This window comes from Malus domestica, chromosome 01 (genome assembly GCF_042453785.1).
Source record: "Malus domestica chromosome 01, GDT2T_hap1".
NCBI lineage: Eukaryota > Viridiplantae > Streptophyta > Magnoliopsida > Rosales > Rosaceae > Malus > Malus domestica.
The window spans coordinates 23,929,249-23,949,224 of NC_091661.1; the positions used below are offsets into that span (position 1 = coordinate 23,929,249).

General features: G+C 37.7%; 2 protein-coding genes and 1 pseudogene across 2 annotated transcripts; all 3 read left to right on the plus strand.

Annotated features, from left to right (window-relative positions):
• The first annotated feature begins 5,988 nt into the window (after positions 1-5,988).
• LOC103406367 (heat shock cognate 70 kDa protein-like) lies at positions 5,989-8,369 on the plus strand. Its single transcript, XM_017324434.3, has 2 exons — positions 5,989-6,384; positions 6,876-8,369. Exons 1-2 carry the CDS (start codon positions 6,039-6,041, stop codon positions 8,237-8,239), a joined length of 1,710 nt encoding a protein of 569 aa, XP_017179923.3. The 5' UTR covers positions 5,989-6,038; the 3' UTR covers positions 8,240-8,369.
• Positions 8,370-12,458: 4,089 nt separating this feature from the next.
• LOC103426395 (heat shock cognate 70 kDa protein-like) lies at positions 12,459-14,597 on the plus strand. Its single transcript, XM_008364489.4, has 2 exons — positions 12,459-12,815; positions 13,121-14,597. Exons 1-2 carry the CDS (start codon positions 12,596-12,598, stop codon positions 14,476-14,478), a joined length of 1,578 nt encoding a protein of 525 aa, XP_008362711.2. The 5' UTR covers positions 12,459-12,595; the 3' UTR covers positions 14,479-14,597.
• Positions 14,598-16,639: 2,042 nt separating this feature from the next.
• LOC114824379 (heat shock cognate 70 kDa protein-like) lies at positions 16,640-19,036 on the plus strand (annotated as a pseudogene).
• Positions 19,037-19,976: the final 940 nt, after the last annotated feature.

Genomic DNA, 19,976 nt, shown 5'->3' on the forward strand with positions numbered 1-19,976 from the left:
GGCTTAGTCTTGGGGTCAATACTTAAGCGATGACAGATTATATCGGGAGAGATGTCTGGCATGTCCTTGTTTGACCAGGCGAAGACCTCAGTGTTCTCTTGCAAAAAAAAGAGATTAATGTCAACCGAATGGGTGGTGACAAGGTGGTACCAATCTTCACCATGCAATCCGGATAATCTTTTGAGATAGAGACCTTCTCCAACTCTTCAGCGGGTTGTGCTTGCTAGGTGAAAAAGTCATATCGAGGATCGTCAAGTTGACTGTTGCCACCATGAAAATCCAAGTTGGCTTCGTCTGGACTGGTTTTTATAACTTGGTTATGTATAGAAATGGTTTCCTTGGGCACATGCAGGTGATGTTGCTTGACCGAAGTGTTGTAACATGATCGTGCACTAAGTTGATCTCCTCTGATGTAACCATTGCCATAGGAGGATGGAAATTTCATCAACAACATATAAGTGGATACCATGCCTTGAGATCATTGATGCATATGCGTCTGAAGATGACATTGTATATCGTTGGGCAATCAACCACCAGGAAGTTAGTGGTAATGGTAGCTGTGTAAGGGCCTGTACCAATGGTGAAAGGTAAGTGTATGCTCCCCAAAGGTTGCACGATATCACCGGAGAAGCTTATCAGAGGGGAAATCGAGCGGTCGAGCAAGTGTTCAGCTACATTAAGTGCCTTGAATGCTTCAGCAAACATGATATTGACCAAAGCCCCCATGTCTACCAGGATTCATCGTACTTCAAAGTTGGCTATGTGAGCTACCACGATCAGGGGGTCGAGGGTAGATGATACCTCTTTCTTCCTCAGGGTAGAAACATATTAGATCCCAGTTAGGCTTTTGATACTTACCTCCCCTGATGTCTTCCACGTGAAACACTTGGTGGCCAGACCTTAAAGCTTGTTCACTATTTTTCATGGCCCTGTTGGAAGATTTAGATATGGGTGTGCCACCACTTATGGAATATATCACATTTACCTGGCGTTGGTTACGGCTACCCCTTGGAGGGTGAATGAGGAATTGATTAATTTTTTCTTCACGTGCCAAAGCTTCAATATGATCACGAAGGGTGATACATTTCTTGCCGTCATGGCCGTTATGCTCGTGGTAGCAGCAAAACGTGCTTGTCTTCTTCGTGGGCTTGTAATCCGGGTGCCTCGGCTTTGGCTTCGGTATCAAGTGTGCTATGCTGGGGTAAATGGCCACGCATGTGGCGTTCAAAGGTGTGTATGCCTCATACATCGGGGTAGGGGCTGTCATGACACGTGCTTAACCCACTGTGTTGACTGCCTGGGGTCAAGGATTATCATGGCGATACCCTTAGTTATCGCGGTAATGTCCCTTACTCCTTTTACTAAAATGAGACTGGTGAGGATGGAAATCTTTCCTTTTGCCCTGAGATTGATATGTCTGTTGACTTGGCAAATTATTAAGTAAGGTAGGGGGAGGCACCGCTGCCGTTTGGAAGGTCGAGGTCTTCTCATTTGGTTGGATCTGGCTTCCACTCCCTACTTGCTGATAAGGGGTGGTTGTGGGGGGTTTCCCTTGATATGTCCTTGCCTCGGCGGAGGCATGGTTGTAAGCCTGTGCCATCACCTCAGGGTAAGTCTTCCAAGTGTTGGCATTGATCATGTACTTGAAGAAACAATCACGTAGGCCTGCCGTGAAGGCCTTGAGGGCAGTATTGTCATCTGCCTCAGCGCAGCGAGAATACTCATGGCTGAAACGACCAGCATACTCTCATAATGACTCGTCCGGCTTCTGGCGAATAGTGTACAAGTCATCTGCAGAATGCAAGCGATCGGTGTGGAAGATGTGTTGAGAGATAAATAGTTTCCTCAGTTCCTCAAATGAGTCTACTGTCTCAGGTGGAAGAAAGCAATACCAGTTTAGAGCTCCGCCAGAGAGGGTGGAGGGGAAGAGAAGACATCGCTCTTCATTAGTATGCATCCGATATGCCATGGTGGACTCAAAGAGGTTAAGGTGTTCAATTGGGTCCTCCCTTCCAGTATAGAGTTGTAAACCAAGCTTTTGTTTTGTCTTCGCTTGAAGGGGGTGTCGAGGATCCTCATTGTGAGAGGGCCAGGCCTGGGTTGGTTCCAGTCAGGTATCTCGGCCTGACGTTCGGCTTTCAACTTGTTTACTTCCTCAAGGAGCTGTAGGACAAGGGGGTCTTGAGTGGAGTCATGTACCACTGGTATTTTCTTTCGTAAGTCTCCATCGCCTCTTGGAAGTAGGAAAGTTTGAGCAAAGGCGTGTGATTTTTTCTTGGACTCGTCGTACTGACTTCTAGGGCGAGTCTGTCGGAATACCTCAGAGTCCCATGTACCTTCATGTTCCTCTTGGAGCTGTTGTTCCTTCCCTAGATTGGCAGCTGGCCTGGGTCGTGAGAGGGGACCGAGTCTTTCAAAAACCCTTGGGTCATTGATCTTCGAGCATATGTGGAGGGGATTCTCTCGACGTTGCTTTAGGAAGTCTCGGCAGTCACGATAAACAACTTTCGATCCTTACAACCCTTCTACAAAGAGGTGTCTTCCTCCACTTCTCCTGCTTCGGGTCGAAGCAGCTGGGTTGAGAGATGTCTCATGTTGATCAATGTTTTGATGATTAGCTCGCTCTTCATCAGGGATACTCATGTCGAAGGAATGTGACCTTTTGTGTTCGAGGGCACCCAGATGACGGTTGTGTCCACAAGGGCAACGAGCTCGTGTGTTTGAGTACGCCTAGTTTCATGGAGCGTCTCAAAGAGCTTCTCATACTGCTCTTGGAGGACCTCATTCTTCATTGCTATCTTGTTGTTCTTAGCTTCTAGCTCATCTACTTTAGCTTGAAGAGCAACCCTTTTTCCTTCCTTCTTTCGTTGCTTCGTACTAGGTGCAAGAGGGGTGTCATTATGTGTGATGTGGCTTCCTTCGCTCCCCATGTTGGAGAGGGATGTCTGGTTAAAAGAGAGTGTACGTATGGTGGAAACCAGCTTGACAAAGCTGAAGAGAGTGGGAATAAATGTCGTTCCCACAAACGGCGCCAAATGTTGATGCACAAAATCAGTGGGGACTTTGGTACAACAGAAAATGTTAAGTTTGTGACCTTCGCTAGATTGCTCCGGTCACTAGTATGGATAAGTATGTAAATGGATAAGGATAGGGAAGCAAACACAAGATGCACGTGGTTCACCCAGATTGGCTACGTCCACAGAGTAAAGGAGTTCTCATTAATTGTGAAGGGTTTACACAAGTACATAGGTTCAAGCTGTCCTTTAGTCTAGTGAATGATTTAGTACAAATGACATTAGGAAATATTGTGAGAGAATGATCTCTATTTATAGAAGAGAGTTTCTAGTTTCATTCTGACATTGACACGTGTCGTGTTGTGATTGGCTTTTGATGTTGACACATGTCGCGCTATGATTGGCTTCTGATGTCGACACGTGTCGCGCTGTGATTGGCCTCCTGGTTGGAGAGAAACTCATCTGGGTCCTTGACGGTATAACGTTGACCGGTGCTCAATAGTTTCGGGATTGATCAAGTATGGTACAAACAAGTTTTAGCGCTGAGATTGCTAAGAATGTCAGGAGAAGAAGAAGAATTCTCCCAATTTTCCAAAGCTACCTTAAAAAGTCATCGAAACAGAAGAATTCTCGGAGGAGTATACTTAGCTACTAAGACTCGCTTCCTATGTGCAAGTCCACTTCCACTTTTAATACGTGCAACTAAGTTGTAAAGTTCTCTCAGAAGAAAAAATAAAAAAGAAGGTAAAGGTAAAGGTAAAGGTATAAAGTAATCCTTATCATTTATGTTTTTTTTTATTTTTTATTTTTATAATCTTTATCGTCTGTGCTTTGGTTGGGTGCATAATTTGGCATAAAATAGGCAATAGAAAATAAATTTTGGAAACTTTGCATTCCAACATTTTTTGCACAAACTTTTATAAAAATAAAAGATAAATGATTCTTCGTTCCCAAGTTAGATCTAACTTATGAAAAACACCACTCTGAACTCTTTCTCTTCCCCAATAAACTTGCCTGACTCACTCTCTCTAGTCCCTCCCTATTAGGGGTGGGTTCAAAAAACCGAAAACCGAAAAAAACCGAAAACCAAACCGAACCGAAACCGAAAAAGCCGAACCGAACGAAAAAACCGAACCGAATTGAAAAAACCGAACCGAACCGAATTCTTTTGGTTCGGTTCGGTTTTAGTGATCTAGAAACCGAACCAAACCGAACCGAACCGAATTAATTAAATTAATTTTTTATTTAATTATTTGTTTTGGGTATTATTTTCTAAACCCAATTTGTAAGTTAAAATGTGCTAAACCCAATGTGTTGCCAAACTTTAAGCTCAAAATATTAAAAAAAGGCCTATAAAAACTCTAAACCCTAACCTATTATTTCTCCCCAATATAAGGTTCCGGAACCAAACCTCTTCCCGAAGTACCTATATCCATCTCCATAGCACTGTCTACTTATGCGCCAGCTTTCTTTTCCAAATCTACTCTCATATAACATGTAACATAATCCATAAACATTTATTTTGGGTAGATTACTTGGGTAATTTGTGATGGAAAAAAATCCAACACACACTAAATAAATCCACCCACGCATTACCTTTACTAATCAAGTTGTCAACATGCAGTTACAAGCAAATAACACTGATCTTTGAACAACATCATACAATTTAACTTTTCTAAGTCATTTGTACGATTTTTGTGTGATTTTTGTGTTGTGAGGTTGTTAGTTTGGACTTTGGAAGACTTGATTGATGATTTTAGTTCAACTTTAAATGTTTATTTTCATTGTCTTTGATTCTAGTTAAAATGTTTATGTTATGATTGTGTTGGATATGTTAAAATTTAAAATTTCAATGAAAAACAATAAAAACAAAAAACCGAAACCGAACTGAAACTGAACCGGAAAAAATCGAACCGAAAAAAAACCGAACCGAAAAAAATTGAACCGAACCGAACCGAACCGAAATTTCGGTTTGGTTTCGGTTTTGGCAAAAAACCGAATCGATTTAAACCGAACCCACCCCTACTCCCTATTACCTCATCGTAACTCCAAATTCGGTTCTGCTTGCGCCCACGCGTTCGTAACGAAGAGTACTACAAGGGTACACCAAGAAAATGGATCTCACGTGACACGACAATGTGGTCAACAAAAGTCAACGTTTATGCCTCGAAGAGCATTTTCGTAAATTCACACTTTAAAATGATAAAAACCGTAATGATTGGGGACGGGTCGTTACAGTTTATAGGCACTCCTTTTGCTTGCTTGTCATGCATCATAACATCGTTTTGATATGCTGGTTGTTTTTGTTATGAAAGAAATATGTGTTGAGTTCTGTAATCTTGCTACAGCTCAGTGCGCGAAATGGGTTTAATGAAAAATTTGACATAGATAAACAACTGATGTGTCATGTTTACTCGGTTCCATGAAATTTCTTGAGTCATTATAACATTAGGATTCTTTTTCTTCTTTAGTACGTTGGAATTCATACTCCAAGATGTTTGTTGCAAGAGAATATAAATGGGTATGTTACCGCTCTCTAGGATCCATGACACTACTGTGACAAGATTTAGCAACTGCTGATAATCTAATCCAAATCTCTGTAAAACAAAATGTCAATTTTATAAATCATGTTTCATAAATAAGAATTTAATGACTTTATTTTACATCAACTTTTGAAAATTAAGTTCGTTCAGGCATCCAATCTGCTTTATGTGTGCGTATGAACATAATTCATTGAGCTTGATCAAGCTCATTGTAAAAGCTCAAACAAATCGACGAAATAGATTAATTTTTCCGTTTGGCAATTGAATGAAGAAGATTACTTAACTAAATCCAAATCACATTTTTTTAATTATGTAGTCTTATTAGATTTGGAACTTAATGAAGAAGATTACTTAATGAAGAAGGTTACAACTTACTGTTGCTTCTTTAATTTTGGAACTTAATGAACCAAAAGTGTCCAAAAGAAAAAGACTAGGGAACCAAAACATAAATGACCTTCGTTCCCAAGTATATATCTAACTTATGATAGACACCACTCTGAACTTTCTCTTCCCCACTAAACTATCCAGACTCACTCTCCCTAGTTCCTCCCTATTACTCTCACTGCAATCATTTTTCTTCCCTTCTATTCTTCTTTGTCGTGTTCCCGTGCAGAGGATGGCAAGAGAAGAAGGCCACGCAATCGGGATCGACCTGGGGACAACCTACTCGTGTGTGGCGGTGTGGCAGAATGATCATGTAGAAATCATAGTGAACGATCAGGGTAACAGGACGACTCCATCTCACGTTGCCTTCACTGATGCCGAAATACTGGTTGGTGAAGCAGTAATTAACCAGGCTATTAGAAACACCAGCAACTCCATTTTTGGTAAGCTTATATTTCTATGAAATATGTTGTGAGTACATATTTTCTTTGTTCAGTTTTGTAGTCACCTGGTTCTTTCAATCCTTGATTTGTTGTACTTCTATACTGCAATTGCGAAGTTATGCCGAGCTTGAGGTTCAAATTTTCAACATAAATTAAATTTGGGACAAGCAATAATTGATACAAGTGATCAATACCTGTTCACTAGGGTGCAACAATTATGCAATATGCCATACTTTTAATATACTACTGATGAGACAATTTTGAATGAATTGTTACTTAAAGCAATATAGAGCAACTACTATCCACTTTAGAATTGACATTAGAAGTTGTGAAAAATTATATGTTTGACAAAATTTACCCTATGTTATTTTTTTTTTTTTTTTGAATCATATGCTTGGACTCATCACAATTGCTGGTATGGACTTGGTATTGTTCTTTGTTAAAAATTCTTTAACTTGGTTAGAAAATAAAAAATTTGCATGACTTTGCAGATGCGAAGAGGTTAATTGGCAGGAGATTCAGTGATGCCTCTGTTCAAAGTGATATGAAACTGTGGCCATTTAAGGTAATTGAAGGTTCCGGAGATAAGCCTATGATTGTGGTTACTCAAAAAGGCAAAGAGAAGCAGTTTTCTGCCAAAGAGATCTCATCCATGGTTCTGGCAAAGATGCGAGAGATTGCTGAAGACTACCTTGGATCAACTGTGACAAATGCTGTTATTACAGTTCCTGCTTATTTCAATAATTCGCAGCGTGAGGCTACAAAAAGTGCAGGTATTAGTGCTGGCCTGAAGGTGATGCGTATCATCAACGAACCAAATGCTGCAGCAATTGCTTATGGGCTTGACAAGAAGGCGGGTTGGTATGGCAAGAGAAATGTGATGATATTTGATTTTGGTGGTGGTACTTTAGACATGTCACTAGTTACCATTGGTGATGGTGTCTTTGAAGTGAAGGCCACGGCTGGAGACACTCACCTAGGAGGTGAAGACTTGGATAACAAAATGGTTAATTATTGCGTTGAGCACTTCATGAGGAAGCATAAGTTGGACATGAGTGGAAACTTCAAAGCTCTTAGAAGGTTAAAAAGTGAATGTGAGAAGGCAAAGAGGAGACTTTCATTTATGACGACTACAGACATTGAAATTGATTGTTTGCATCAAGGTATCGATTTCCATATAACCATTACCCGTGCCAAATTTGAACAGCTCAACAGTGATTTATTCGACAAGTGCATGGAACCTGTGCATAAGTGTTTGATGGATGCTAAAATGGATGTAGGCAGAGTCCATGATGTTGTACTCACTGGTGGCTCATCTAGAATCCCCAAGGTGCAGCAACTATTACAGAATGTGTTCAAGGGAAAGAAACTATGCAAGACCATCAATCCGGATGAGGCTATAGCATATGGTGCAGCCGTTCAAGCAGCCGTCTTGAGTGGTGGGGATCTAATTGGGAAGATTCAAAACTTTGCTCTCTTGGATGTCACCCCTCTGTCACTTGGTGTGGCGATTGGGATTGATAAGCGCATGTCAGTTATTATTCCTAGAAATACAAGAATTCCTGTGAGGATCAAGCAAGATTCTTACACTACTATCTATGATTTCCAAACTGAAGGAACAGTAGCCATTTTTGAGGGTGAGAGCACTGCAGTCGTAGATAATAACTTGTTGGGTAAATTTATTCTGGATGGCATACCTCCAGCTCCTGCTGGTGTTCCTAAAATCACTATTTGCTTTGCTATTGATGACAATGGTATCCTAACTGTCTCTGCAGAAGACAAGTCTACCGGTCGAGAGAAAAGGATTTCGATCAACTGTGACAGAAAAAATTGCGATGGAATTGAGATCATGTAGGAAATGATAAAACTACAGCAAAACGAGGCTAAAGTTGAGGTTTATCCATGTTTCAAATTTGTATGGGGATGTTTTATATGCACTTATGTTTACATTCAATGGTGAATCGTAGTTTAAAATCTTTGCAAAAGCTATAGTTAACCCTATACATTGCTGATCTAACATGACGTTTCAGTATCCAAAAACAAAAAATAGAGCATTTTCTGTGTATGAAGTAAACTAATTGCCAAAAACAAAAATAATATAGGATTTTTAGTACTAAAACCCAAACAAAAATAATATGTATATAGATGGCAACACAGATCAGCATGTTTTATATGCATGCGTCATGTGTTGACTCCTATGGACAATAAAACTCAAGTGAAAAGAGATATGACACTACAAGACATCAACTTATCCACCACGACAATTTTACCACGGACTTTATAAACTCGTTATAAAAAGTACAAATTTACCACAAGTATAATAAGCATGTGGTGAATAACATTTTTTACCACGAACAAATTTTAGTCCGTTATAAATTAAAAGTGAATGACCACGTGCAAAGTTCCATGTTGTTAATATAATAAGCCACCACAGGCAAAGCTCGTGATCATTATTGTTAGTATCCACATCGTAATTAAAATAAAATTGGAGGGACACCAAAATGTTTCAAAATTTCAAACATATATGCAATTTGGAATTTTCACAGCACTACTCAAAATCTGTAAATATTAGTTGAAAAAAAAATCTGTAAATATTATTAATGAAACACTACTTATCAACTAAAATCCCATAAATTTACGGTTATAACTCTCTACAAATAACAAATAAAAATATAAATTATTAAACCCTGGATAAACATGTCAAACACTAAAAAGTGAAAAACACAACTTAAAAAAAAAAAAAAAGATAAACACAAAAAAGTTGAAAAACACAAATTAAAAAAAAAGAAAGAAAGAAAAGATAAACACAAACCCACGTTTATCCTCTTAATCTTCTCTTTGCAGTAGACGTGGGATTCAAATTCAAACCTAAAATCTACACGTTTCTACGGTGTTTTCCCTCGCCCAGTAACTTCCCACTCAATAAACCCGAGTCAGTTGTGATTATTTGCATATGAAAAAGAAAACTAAAATCTCCAAGCTCCGACCATTCCAAAAGTTAAAAAAGTCGACAATATGAAGTGAAGAACCGAGGTGATCTTTTCTCTAATTTCTTTTCATTTTATTGATGAATGTTCTGTATGAATTTTTTTTGCGCTTTGTTGTTGTTTTTTTTTTTGTATCAGTAACTTCCAACTTTTCCCCTGCACCGGTTACGGTGATCCTCTAACTGGTGTTCAGGTAATTTCTGTTCTTAAATTTATTCTGAAAAAAAATAAAATTGTAGACGCCATGAAAAAGAAAGAAGGCTTACATGTTTATATGAATTTGCACTATCATAATTTTGTGTATAGTTGAGTGTATCCACTTGGTTTATACCACATGATTATCTTTTATTTCCGTATTTACTTCTCTTACTTGAGATCAAATTAGTATATTCCCACCCAAGAAGTACAAGATTTTATTTTATTTCTCTTTGTGCTTATGTAGAAGTAGACATATAGAAGATGCAGTTAGTGAGGTTCGAGCATTAAGGGCAGCATGTCACTCGTGAAGGACTTGTTTTTGGAGGTGTTCAAGGAAAAGTAAACTTCTAAGCTGACTATTTCCCAGTAAATGGAGGTGTACTTCATACTTGATACACAGTTTCGTGTTTCTTTATTTTTTTCCTTTTTTTTGTCAAAATAGTTTCATATTTCTTACTATACACTAGAAGAAAAACCCACATCTATCACGGTAAATGTCCGTGGTTAATTGCAATTTACCACGGACATTGTGTCCGTTAGTAATCTGAACGTGATGAAAGGTTTGAACTTCTACCACGGTCAAAGCGTGTTATCAATTAAATAATAATCACGGATCTAACTCGTGATAAATTGGAATCTAGCATCATGCACTATGACCATTGTGGATCACTAATTGACCACGGTCAATGCCCGTTGTAATAAGATTTTCAAAAAAAAAAAATAAAATAAAATAAATTAAAAAAAAAAAATATATATATATATATATATATAATCACACAATTGCAAATTTACTGTAATACAATAATTTCTTAATTAATCAATTATTAAAAAAAATTACAAGCATTACACTAAACTACAACAAAATAAGGTATAAAGCCAATGTCCTATGATGTGCTTTTCAAAGTACACGGAAGAATTATCAACAAGATAAAGATAATACAGAAAATAATGGGATGCAACGAGTAACACCATGTATATGTGGGATGCAAAGTCACTTTTACATTTCCAGAGGTGTGAATTTTGTTTTGCTCCGCTGCATAAATGTAAATGAGGAGATGACAATTTTGATTTGTAAGTATTTATTCGTTTTTATGTAGATTTTTTTGTTAACATAACTTTTTTTTCCGCACAATTGGATGAAATTTTTTCAAGATTTGGACAACATTGATTTCATCTCATTTAGACGTTGATTTCACAAGGGTTGAAGCAAAACTAGAAAAAGTTTAATGAGGAAATGTTTTGTGTGAGAATTGAAAGAGAAGAAAATTGGTGGATGAATGAAAAAAATGCTATGCCTATGTATAAAGGAAACTGTTTTCTTTTTAAATAGTATTTTGCATCCCACGTGAACCTCTCTCTTCTTTTTCCCTTGTGGAGCCTACCTTTTGTGATGCAAAATCAGATGCAATTATGCATCTTTACCTACCCTTTCCGGTGAGTTGCAAAATTTGCAACTTATACAGTTTTACATCACCAAGACCGGAGCAACTTCTCAGGCCCGACCCTGTGGGTAACCCAAGTAGGCGTCCTTCTAGGGCCCCATTTCGGAAGGATCTTCAAAAAAAGTAAAAAATATCATAATTTATTTGCTAGTGTAGTGGAAATATCGGCTTCATTTTTCTTTGGGGTGTAGAGTTTGAAACACAAAGTCACTAGATTTTTCTTGATTTTTCTTGCTTTTCAAATTTACTGCCAATCCATCTGTCCAAATAAATATAAAGTTATAAAACTCAAGTCTCTTTGCAATTTTTTTTCTTTCAACTTCTCATTCTCTCCATTTCTATTGAATGTTTAAACCAACTATCATATCAACTATCATATGGGCTTAAAGATTGTACTTTAAGGTAATCAAAACTTTGAATTTTATATTTTTTTTTCAATAACTTTTTATTCAATGGATTATTTTAATATTCAATTCGTTAGTGTGATGTTGATTTTAGAAGGAAAAAAACACAAGAGAAACAATTGGCATTGAATTTATTATACTCATCAATCAAGTTTTGTTGTTATTTACTCTCTTGATCATCAAGTTTTATTGTTCTTCACTCTTAATCTTAAACTCTTGATTGCAAACATTCAGTACATTTGTGTCTAAAAACGTGAATCGTGTAATGTTTAAATAATGTTTGTATATTTATCTTCTTTTAACATTAATTTTTAATGATATTTGATATGAAAATAGAACTTTTTATGTATTTAGCGAATTCTTTTTATACAAATCAATATACAAAGAACCAGAGATCAGAGAATTTTAGGGCCCAACTTCGAAGGCTCGCCTAGGATCCCCAAATTTTCAGGGCCGGCCCTGCAACTTCCGGCCGCAGCAAACGGGATTGCAGGTTTTTGTGCAAGTTTAGAAGAATTAGAGGGGCGTATTTTTGTTCTTAGGGTCTATTTTTGACAACCACAAGTACAGCCACACCTCTTTGAGCTTCTGTGGCTCCGCCACTAGTATTGGTGTCGTTTGTTTGTTTGGTATATTTTTTTTTTCGGTACTTTTGTACAATTAATGAAGTTATAAAGTAGCTAAAAAAAGTATTGCACGCCAAATTTGTATTAAGCACTTCAAATTCAAAATTTGTGCTTCGGCATTGATGAATCTTAATTTGGCATAAACAAGGAACTAAACATAAATTGTTGCTCCCTGCACAACTATTTAGACAGAAAAACATAAATGATTATACATTTCCCAAGTAGAAATTAATTCCCAGCCAAAGTCATCTCCCTACTACTCTCTCTGCAACAGTTTTTCTTCTTCTTTATACATACTGTGCATTGCTTCTTTAAATTTGGAACTTAATGAAGAAGATTACTTCATGAAGAAGATTAAAACTTACTGTACATTGCTTCTTTAAATTTGGAAAATAATGAACCAAAAGTGTACCCAAAAGAAAAAGAATAAAGAATCAAAAGTGTCCTATGTTCCCCATAATATCTTCTACTTTCTATTCTCTTTTATCTTCTTTCTCTGCTACCATTCAATTCTGTTCTTTAGTACTGTTCTTCTTCCAGTTTCTTAGCTTAGAATGGCGGGAAAAGACAAAGCTGAAGGTCATGCAATCGGGATCGACCTGGGGACAACCTTCTCGTGTGTGGCGGTGTGGCAGTATGATCATGTAGAAATTATAGTGAACGATCAGGGTAGCAGGACAACTCCATCTCACGTTGCATTCACTGATGCCGAAATACTGGTTGGTGATGCTGCATTTAACCAGCTCATCAGAAACCCTTCCAACTCCATCTTTGGTAAGGTTCTTCCCACTTGTACTTTCCAAATTGATAATCAGCTTTTCTCAAATCGATAATGACACATATTGTGTTATTTTAATAAAAGGGGCTGAAAGATTTGTCTTAATTTTGTTATGGTGATCTCAATGGGAGACTTAAGATTGATGCTTAAGAAGTCATAGTCGAACTACAATGATAGTATTAAAGTTTGCACCAGTTTTCTGGTTAAAATTATTGTTATTCTATACAGATTTGTTTACAAAATTCTTTTTAATTATTTTACTTTGTTAGATTTGTTTTCTAATTGTGGCACCAATTTTTAGATGCCAAGCGATTAATTGGTAGAAGATTTAGTGACTCATGTGTTCAAGATGATATTAAGTTGTGGCCTTTCAAGGTCATCGAAGGTCCTCATGATAAGCCTACGATTGTGGTCACTCACAAGGGCCAAGAGAAGCAGTTTGCTGCTGAAGAAATCTCATCAATGGTATTGGGAAAGATGCGAGAGATTGCTGAGGCCTTCCTCGGCTCAACTGTTAAGAGTGCGGTCGTCACAGTCCCTGCTTACTTCAGTGACTCACAGCGTCAGGCTACAAAAAATGCAGCTATGAGTGCCGGCCTAAAGGTGCTGCGTGTCATCAATGAACCGACTGCTGCAGCCATTGCTTATGGCCTTGACAAGAAGGCTGGCTGGTACAGCAAGAGAAATGTTATGATGTTTGATTTTGGTGGCGGTACTTTAGATGTGTCGCTAGTTACCATTAGTTGCGGCATGTTTGATGTGAAAGCCACTGCTGGGGATACTCACCTTGGAGGTGAAGACCTAGATAACAGAATGGTGAATTACTGTGTGGAGCAATTCAAGAGGAAGAATAACTTAGACGTGACTGGAAACTCCAAAGCACTTAGGAGGTTAAAAAATAGTTGTGAGAAAGCAAAGAGGAGACTTTCATTTACGTCTTCAACAGACATTGAAATTGACTGTTTGCACGAGGGTAATGATTTTTATACAACTATTACTCGGGCCAAATTTGAAGAACTCAATAGGGATTTCTTTATCAAGTGTATGGAGCCAGTGAACAAGTGTTTGGAGGATGCTAAATTGGACGTCAGCAGCATCCACGATGTTGTTCTTGTTGGTGGCTCTTCGAGAATTCCTAAGGTGCAAGAACTCTTAAAAAATGTCTTCAAGGGTAAGGAGTTGTGTAAAGGCATTAATCCGGATGAGGCAGTGGCTTACGGTGCTGCTGTTCAGGCTGCAGTCCTGAACGGGAAGGGAAATGAAAAGCTTCAAGACCTCACTTTGTTGGATGTCACACCGCTATCACTCGGGGTGGAGACTGGGTGTGAACGGGACATGACTGTTGTGATACCAAGAAACACCAAAATGCCCGTCAAGAGGAATTATACTGTTACCACTCGGCATGACAACCAAGCAGTTGTTAGATTTGCCGTCTATGAAGGCGAGAGTACAACAACAGTGAATAATTACTTTCTGGGTGATTTTAGGCTCAAAGACATTCCTCCAGCTCCGAGGGGTGTTCCTAAATTCAATATTGTCTTTGATATTGATTCCAATGGGATTCTGAACGTATGTGCTGAAGACATGTTGACTGGCCAGAAGAAGGGGATAACTCTCACAAATGACACAACTTGTGAAGGAATTGAAAGAATAATGTAAGAAAGAATCTTATGTCATGCTAAAGACCGAAACATGATTTGTTTTACTTATGCGTGGCTACTCTGTAATTTATCTTGATAAAATGGTTCTAATGTTTCAACTATTATGTTAATTTTGAATTCGTGCTTTCACACGTTTACCCTTTATTTATATACCTATAACAATTAGGGTTTTAATCTTCCAAAATAAAAAATTAATAATTAGGGTTTTTGAAACAATGACCTAATCCTTCATCTAACAAACAATGCACAAAACCAGTACAATTATTTACACACTCTAATAGAGATGCATCATATCAGGGATGGAACCAGCTGGATCTAAAAACGGGATGGCCGAAAGCATGAATCTACAAGTAAAACATACAAATTTCAACAAATATATAAACCTTTGGAAAAGTTGTTGGGGGCCATGGCCACTGCAGGCTCAACATCAGTCCACCCTATATCCTATCAATATATGTCAGATTCACTTGTATATATATATGAGTGTGTGTTGACAAGTGTATCGATTTTATGTATTCAAAGACGACAAAAAATTAACACTTTACCAAAATGTATACAAACCAACATGTTTTGGGACCTAGATGAAGCCAATATGTGATTTATATTCCTATCTCCGCTCGATTTGTCAAGGGACAAGTTAGTCCTTTCCTGCAGTGTGGCATTAGGACCATGCTGAACTTCAATTTGATATTATAAGGCACCTAAATTTTTTTTCCTTTTCAAAACTTCCCTTTATCACTTGCACCTTGATCAAAACTTATTTGCTCTTCATTGCAAGTGGTGGAATGCCTAGTGGATATGGCTCCTTTTCAACTCACTACTTTTTAGACGCAAGCTATCTAATTCTGAAGATATTTCTGATATAGCTTAGAGTAATAGTATCGTTTGTAATAAATAAATAAATAAACTGAAAGCAAAAAAAAACCTATTTGTTCTTCCTTATCTTTTCCCTTTCATTTAGTGCCATGAAATTCCGAAGACAGATATATCTGGTATGTGGTGAAATATGTATAACTAATAATTTTGTATATAAAATTCATTCTCTTAGTGTGGGAAGGGAGAATTGAACCTGAATATTGGGTCGTACCCAGTGCACAAGGCTCCCGCTTTACGCAGGGTCTGGGAGAGGTGAATGTCGGCTAGCCTTACCCCCATTTATGGAGAGGCTGCTCCCAAGTCTCGAACCCGAGACCTACCGCTCATGGGCGAAGGCACTTGCCATCACACCAAGTGCGACCTCTGAACCTGAATATTGGGTGCATGAGTAAAAGCTTTTAACCATACATGCCCCTTGCAAGTATTATTATTATTATTAACTCTGTTGATGCTGCAATCTTATTGAATTTTAGAAAGTGAGACGGCCGGTAGCTTAATTTGATTTGAGTTATGTAATTAAAGGAGTTGCAATTGATAAGTTTAACCGTAGAAATTTGTTCTTTTTGTTTTATAGGTTTTGCGCTTTGGCATGGATGAACCTTTAACAAACAATTAACCAAAACTATTGGTTGTTCTTCTTTGAGTTAGCGCTGAGAATGCTGAGAATGTCAGGAGAAGAAGAAGCATTCTCCCAATTTTCCAAATATGCCTTAAAAAGTCATCGAAACAGAATAATTCTCGGAGGAGTACTTTACTTAGCTACTGAGATATGTGCTAGCTTTCTATCTGCAAAAGCCGAGATCCACTTTCAATATGTGCAAGCAAGTTGTAAAGTTCTCTCAGAAAAAAATAAAAAAGAAGGTAAAGTTAAAAGGCAGTAAAGGTAAAGGTATAAAGTAATGCTTATCATTTATGCTTTGTTTTAGGAAAACTAATGAAAAAATATTATAAAACTTTGAGTTTTAATGATAAGTACAAAATAAAAGGTAAAATGAATAGTACTAGGTTTGACTTTTTAGTATAAAAATGTGGTTTTTTGTTAAAATAAACAGTACCGTGGGCTTTTTGTTAAAACTCTTCTTTATTTAGGAAAACTAATGAAAATTGCTTGAAAACTTTGAGTTTTAACGATAAGAAAAAAATAAAGGATAAAATGAATAGTACCAAGATTGACTTTTTAGGTAAAAATGTGATTTTTCGTTAAACTAAACTGTATCGGGAGCTTTTCGTTAAAGTTCTATTTTTTTTTTGTAATCGTTATCGTTTGTGCTTTGGTTGCTGCATAATTTGGCATAGAACAGGCAACAGAAAATCAATTTTGGAGACTTATTGCATTCCAACGTTTTTTGCACAAAACTTTAGAAAAGCAAAAGATAAATGATTCTTCGTTCCCAAGTTAGATCTAAGTTATGAAAGACACCACTCTGAACTCTTTCTCTTCCCCAATAAACTAGCCTGACTCGCTCTCTCTAGTCCCTCCCTACTACTCTCACTGAAATAATTTTTCTTCTCTGCTCTTCTTCTTCATCGTGTTCCCGTGCAGAGAATGGCAGGAAAAGAAGGCCACGCAATCGGATTGATATCTGGGGACAACGTACTCGTGTGTCGCAGTGTGGGAGCACGAACGTGTGGAAATCATAGTGAATGATCAGGGTAACAGGACCACTCCATCTTGTGTTGCCTTCACTGAGACTGAGCGATTTGTTGGTGATTCAGCCATCAACCAAATCATCAGGAACCCCACCAATTCCATTTTTGGTTAGCTCCTCGTTTATCTGCTATTAATTTAACAGTGTTTAATTTCGGAGTTAGTTCATGGAAAATGCTTATATGCCATAGAATTTATTTTTTTAACACAACAAAAAGCTGTAAGTACGAACATTATGAAGTTGAATTATAACTATCGCTGCAGCGTATTTTGTCGTTAAGATGAGTTATTCATTAAATATTCGAATAACTTATCTTACTAACCACATAGAAATTGTTCTTTCTTTGTAGGAATGTGTTTTTTTTTTTTTAATTTATCATTTATTTGCAGATGCAAAGAGGTTAATTGGTAGGAGATTCAGTGATGCCACTGTTCAAAGTGATTTGAAGCTCTGGCCATTTAAAGTCACTGAAGGTCCTGGCGGCAAGCCCTTGATTGTGGTTACCCACGAGGGACAAGAGAAACAGTTTGCTGCCGAAGAAATTTCAGCCATGGTTCTATCGAAAATGCGGGAGACTGCTGAGGCCTACCTCAACTCCACTGTGAAGAATGCAGTTATCACTGTCCCTGCTTACTTCAATGATTCACAGCGTCAGGCTACAAAAAATGCTGGCAACACTGCTGGTCTAAATGTGATGCGCATCATCAACGAACCAACTGCTGCAGCAATTGCTTATGGCATTGACAGGAAGGCTGGTTGGTATAGCAAGAGAAATGTTATGATATTTGATTTAGGTGGTGGTACTTTAGATGTTTCACTACTTACCATAGGTGATGGTGTGTTTGAAGTGAAGGCCACGGCTGGAGACACTCACCTTGGAGGAGAAGACTTCGATAACAAAATGGTGGACTTTTGTGTTGAGCAATTAAGAAGAAGCATAATTTGGACGTGAGTGGAAACTCTAAAGCACTAAGGAGGTTAAGAAACGCATGTGAGAAAGCAAAGAGGAGGCTTTCGTTTACTTCAGCCACTGACATTGAAATCGACTGTTTGTTTGAGGGAACTGATTTCTATACAACTATTACCCGTGCCAAATTTGAGCAATTGAATATGGATTTCTTTAACAAGTGTATGGAGCCAGTCGAGAAGTGTTTGAAGGATGCCAATATGGAAGTAAGCAGTGTCCATGATGTTGTTCTTGCCGGCGGATCTTCTAAAATTCCCAAAGTGCAGGAACTGTTGCAGGATGTGTTCAAGGGGAAGCAGTTGTGCAAGAGTATCAATCCGGATGAGGCAATTGCGTATGGTGCCGCTGTTCAAGCTGCAGTCTTGAGTGGGAATGGAAATGGGAAGCTTCAAGACTTCACTCTCTTGGATGTCACCCCTTTATCACTTGGTACTGAAGTAAATCCTGTCATGAATGTTGTGATTCCAAGAAACAGTAGTATTCCCATCAAGAGGAACACAACTCTAGTTACTCTCTATGACAATCAAGTGTCCGTCATTTTCCCCATTTATGAGGGTGAGAGTACTAACCCCAAAAATAATAATTTTCTGGGTCAATTTATGCTCGACGGTATTCCTCCAGCTCCAAAGGGCGCTGCTAAATTCGATGTTTGTTTCAGCATTGATGCCAACGGTATTCTAAATGTCTCTGCTGAGGATAAGTCTACCGGCCAGAGGAAAGGGATTACAATCATGAGTGATAAAGACATAAGGAGCTCTGAAGGAATTGAGGCGGTGAACTAATTAAGAAGCCTAGTCCTATATCTAAATTAGGACATACGAGAAAATATGCCCGTGCGTTGCCGCGGGACTTTAATGTATTAGTCACAACAGGCATGAATAGTTTCCACGCAAAACAACTAAAAAGACGTAGCACCTAAGAATCGATGAACAATTGGGACATCTTACTCATATGTGAGAGTCTCAATCCCTATTTCAAATCCCTATTGAACAAAAATCCTATTTCTTCTTCAAATTGAATCGACATCATTGATCAAGCAATTAAACATTCCTACTGGAAAATAATTGACCCAAGAGTTGAGCAGATATATAGGGATTGGACAAAGGGGACGTAATTAAACTATATAATTTAACAAAAGTAAAGGTCAATACAACTCTTCGAATTACACTATATATCTAATTTACCAGAAAACTTTGTAAAAGTGACAGTTTACCTGATTTAAGCACTTAATTTTCCTATTTAAAACAGTTTACCCATTTTTTATAAGTAAAATATAGCTTAAGCTTAATTTATTAACAGCTTAATGCAATTCAAAAGTATTTTCTGTTGTGGTGAGAAGGAGAAGCTACAGCCAACCCGCCTTAACTTTTTACTTTTTCTAGATGCATATGTACAGTTTACCTGCACCCTCATACCATGTGTCTTGAGCTGTTATCTATCCTCCACTTGCAGCATTTTCGCTTTTTTGCACGGAACCTCAACAGCAAACGATTTCATCTGTTACCAGTTAATGGAGATGTCTTCTGCACGACTGGACTACAAAAAAATATATTGGAGAATCAAATTGAAAAATTCAACATAACCCAAATTTACATTAACAGATCAACAGATGCTACAGTAAAGAAAAAGATAGCCAAGAACAGAATTTTACTTTATCTATGCTGATAACTGTCTGAGAACAAAACAAAGACCAACTGGAATGCAAAAAAATAATGAAGTGAAATAAGCATATGGAAGTGTTATATAGTTTTTGTTCCAATTTGTTGTGTATTGGGAAAGACAATAATGTAATTATCATTACTTATTGGTTTTGAATTTGGGTGTTCGAAGGACTTAATATTTGTTTTAGTTTGTGTAGAGAACGGAGACCTAATGGCATGTTGTTGGTTGAATGCTATATGAGAATACAGAAAGGCCAAACCTTTGGGGTTATTTTAAGTAAAAAAAATGTTGATGCGTCAAATACATTTAATGCACACTCCCAAATGCAGTCTTCATGTTCCC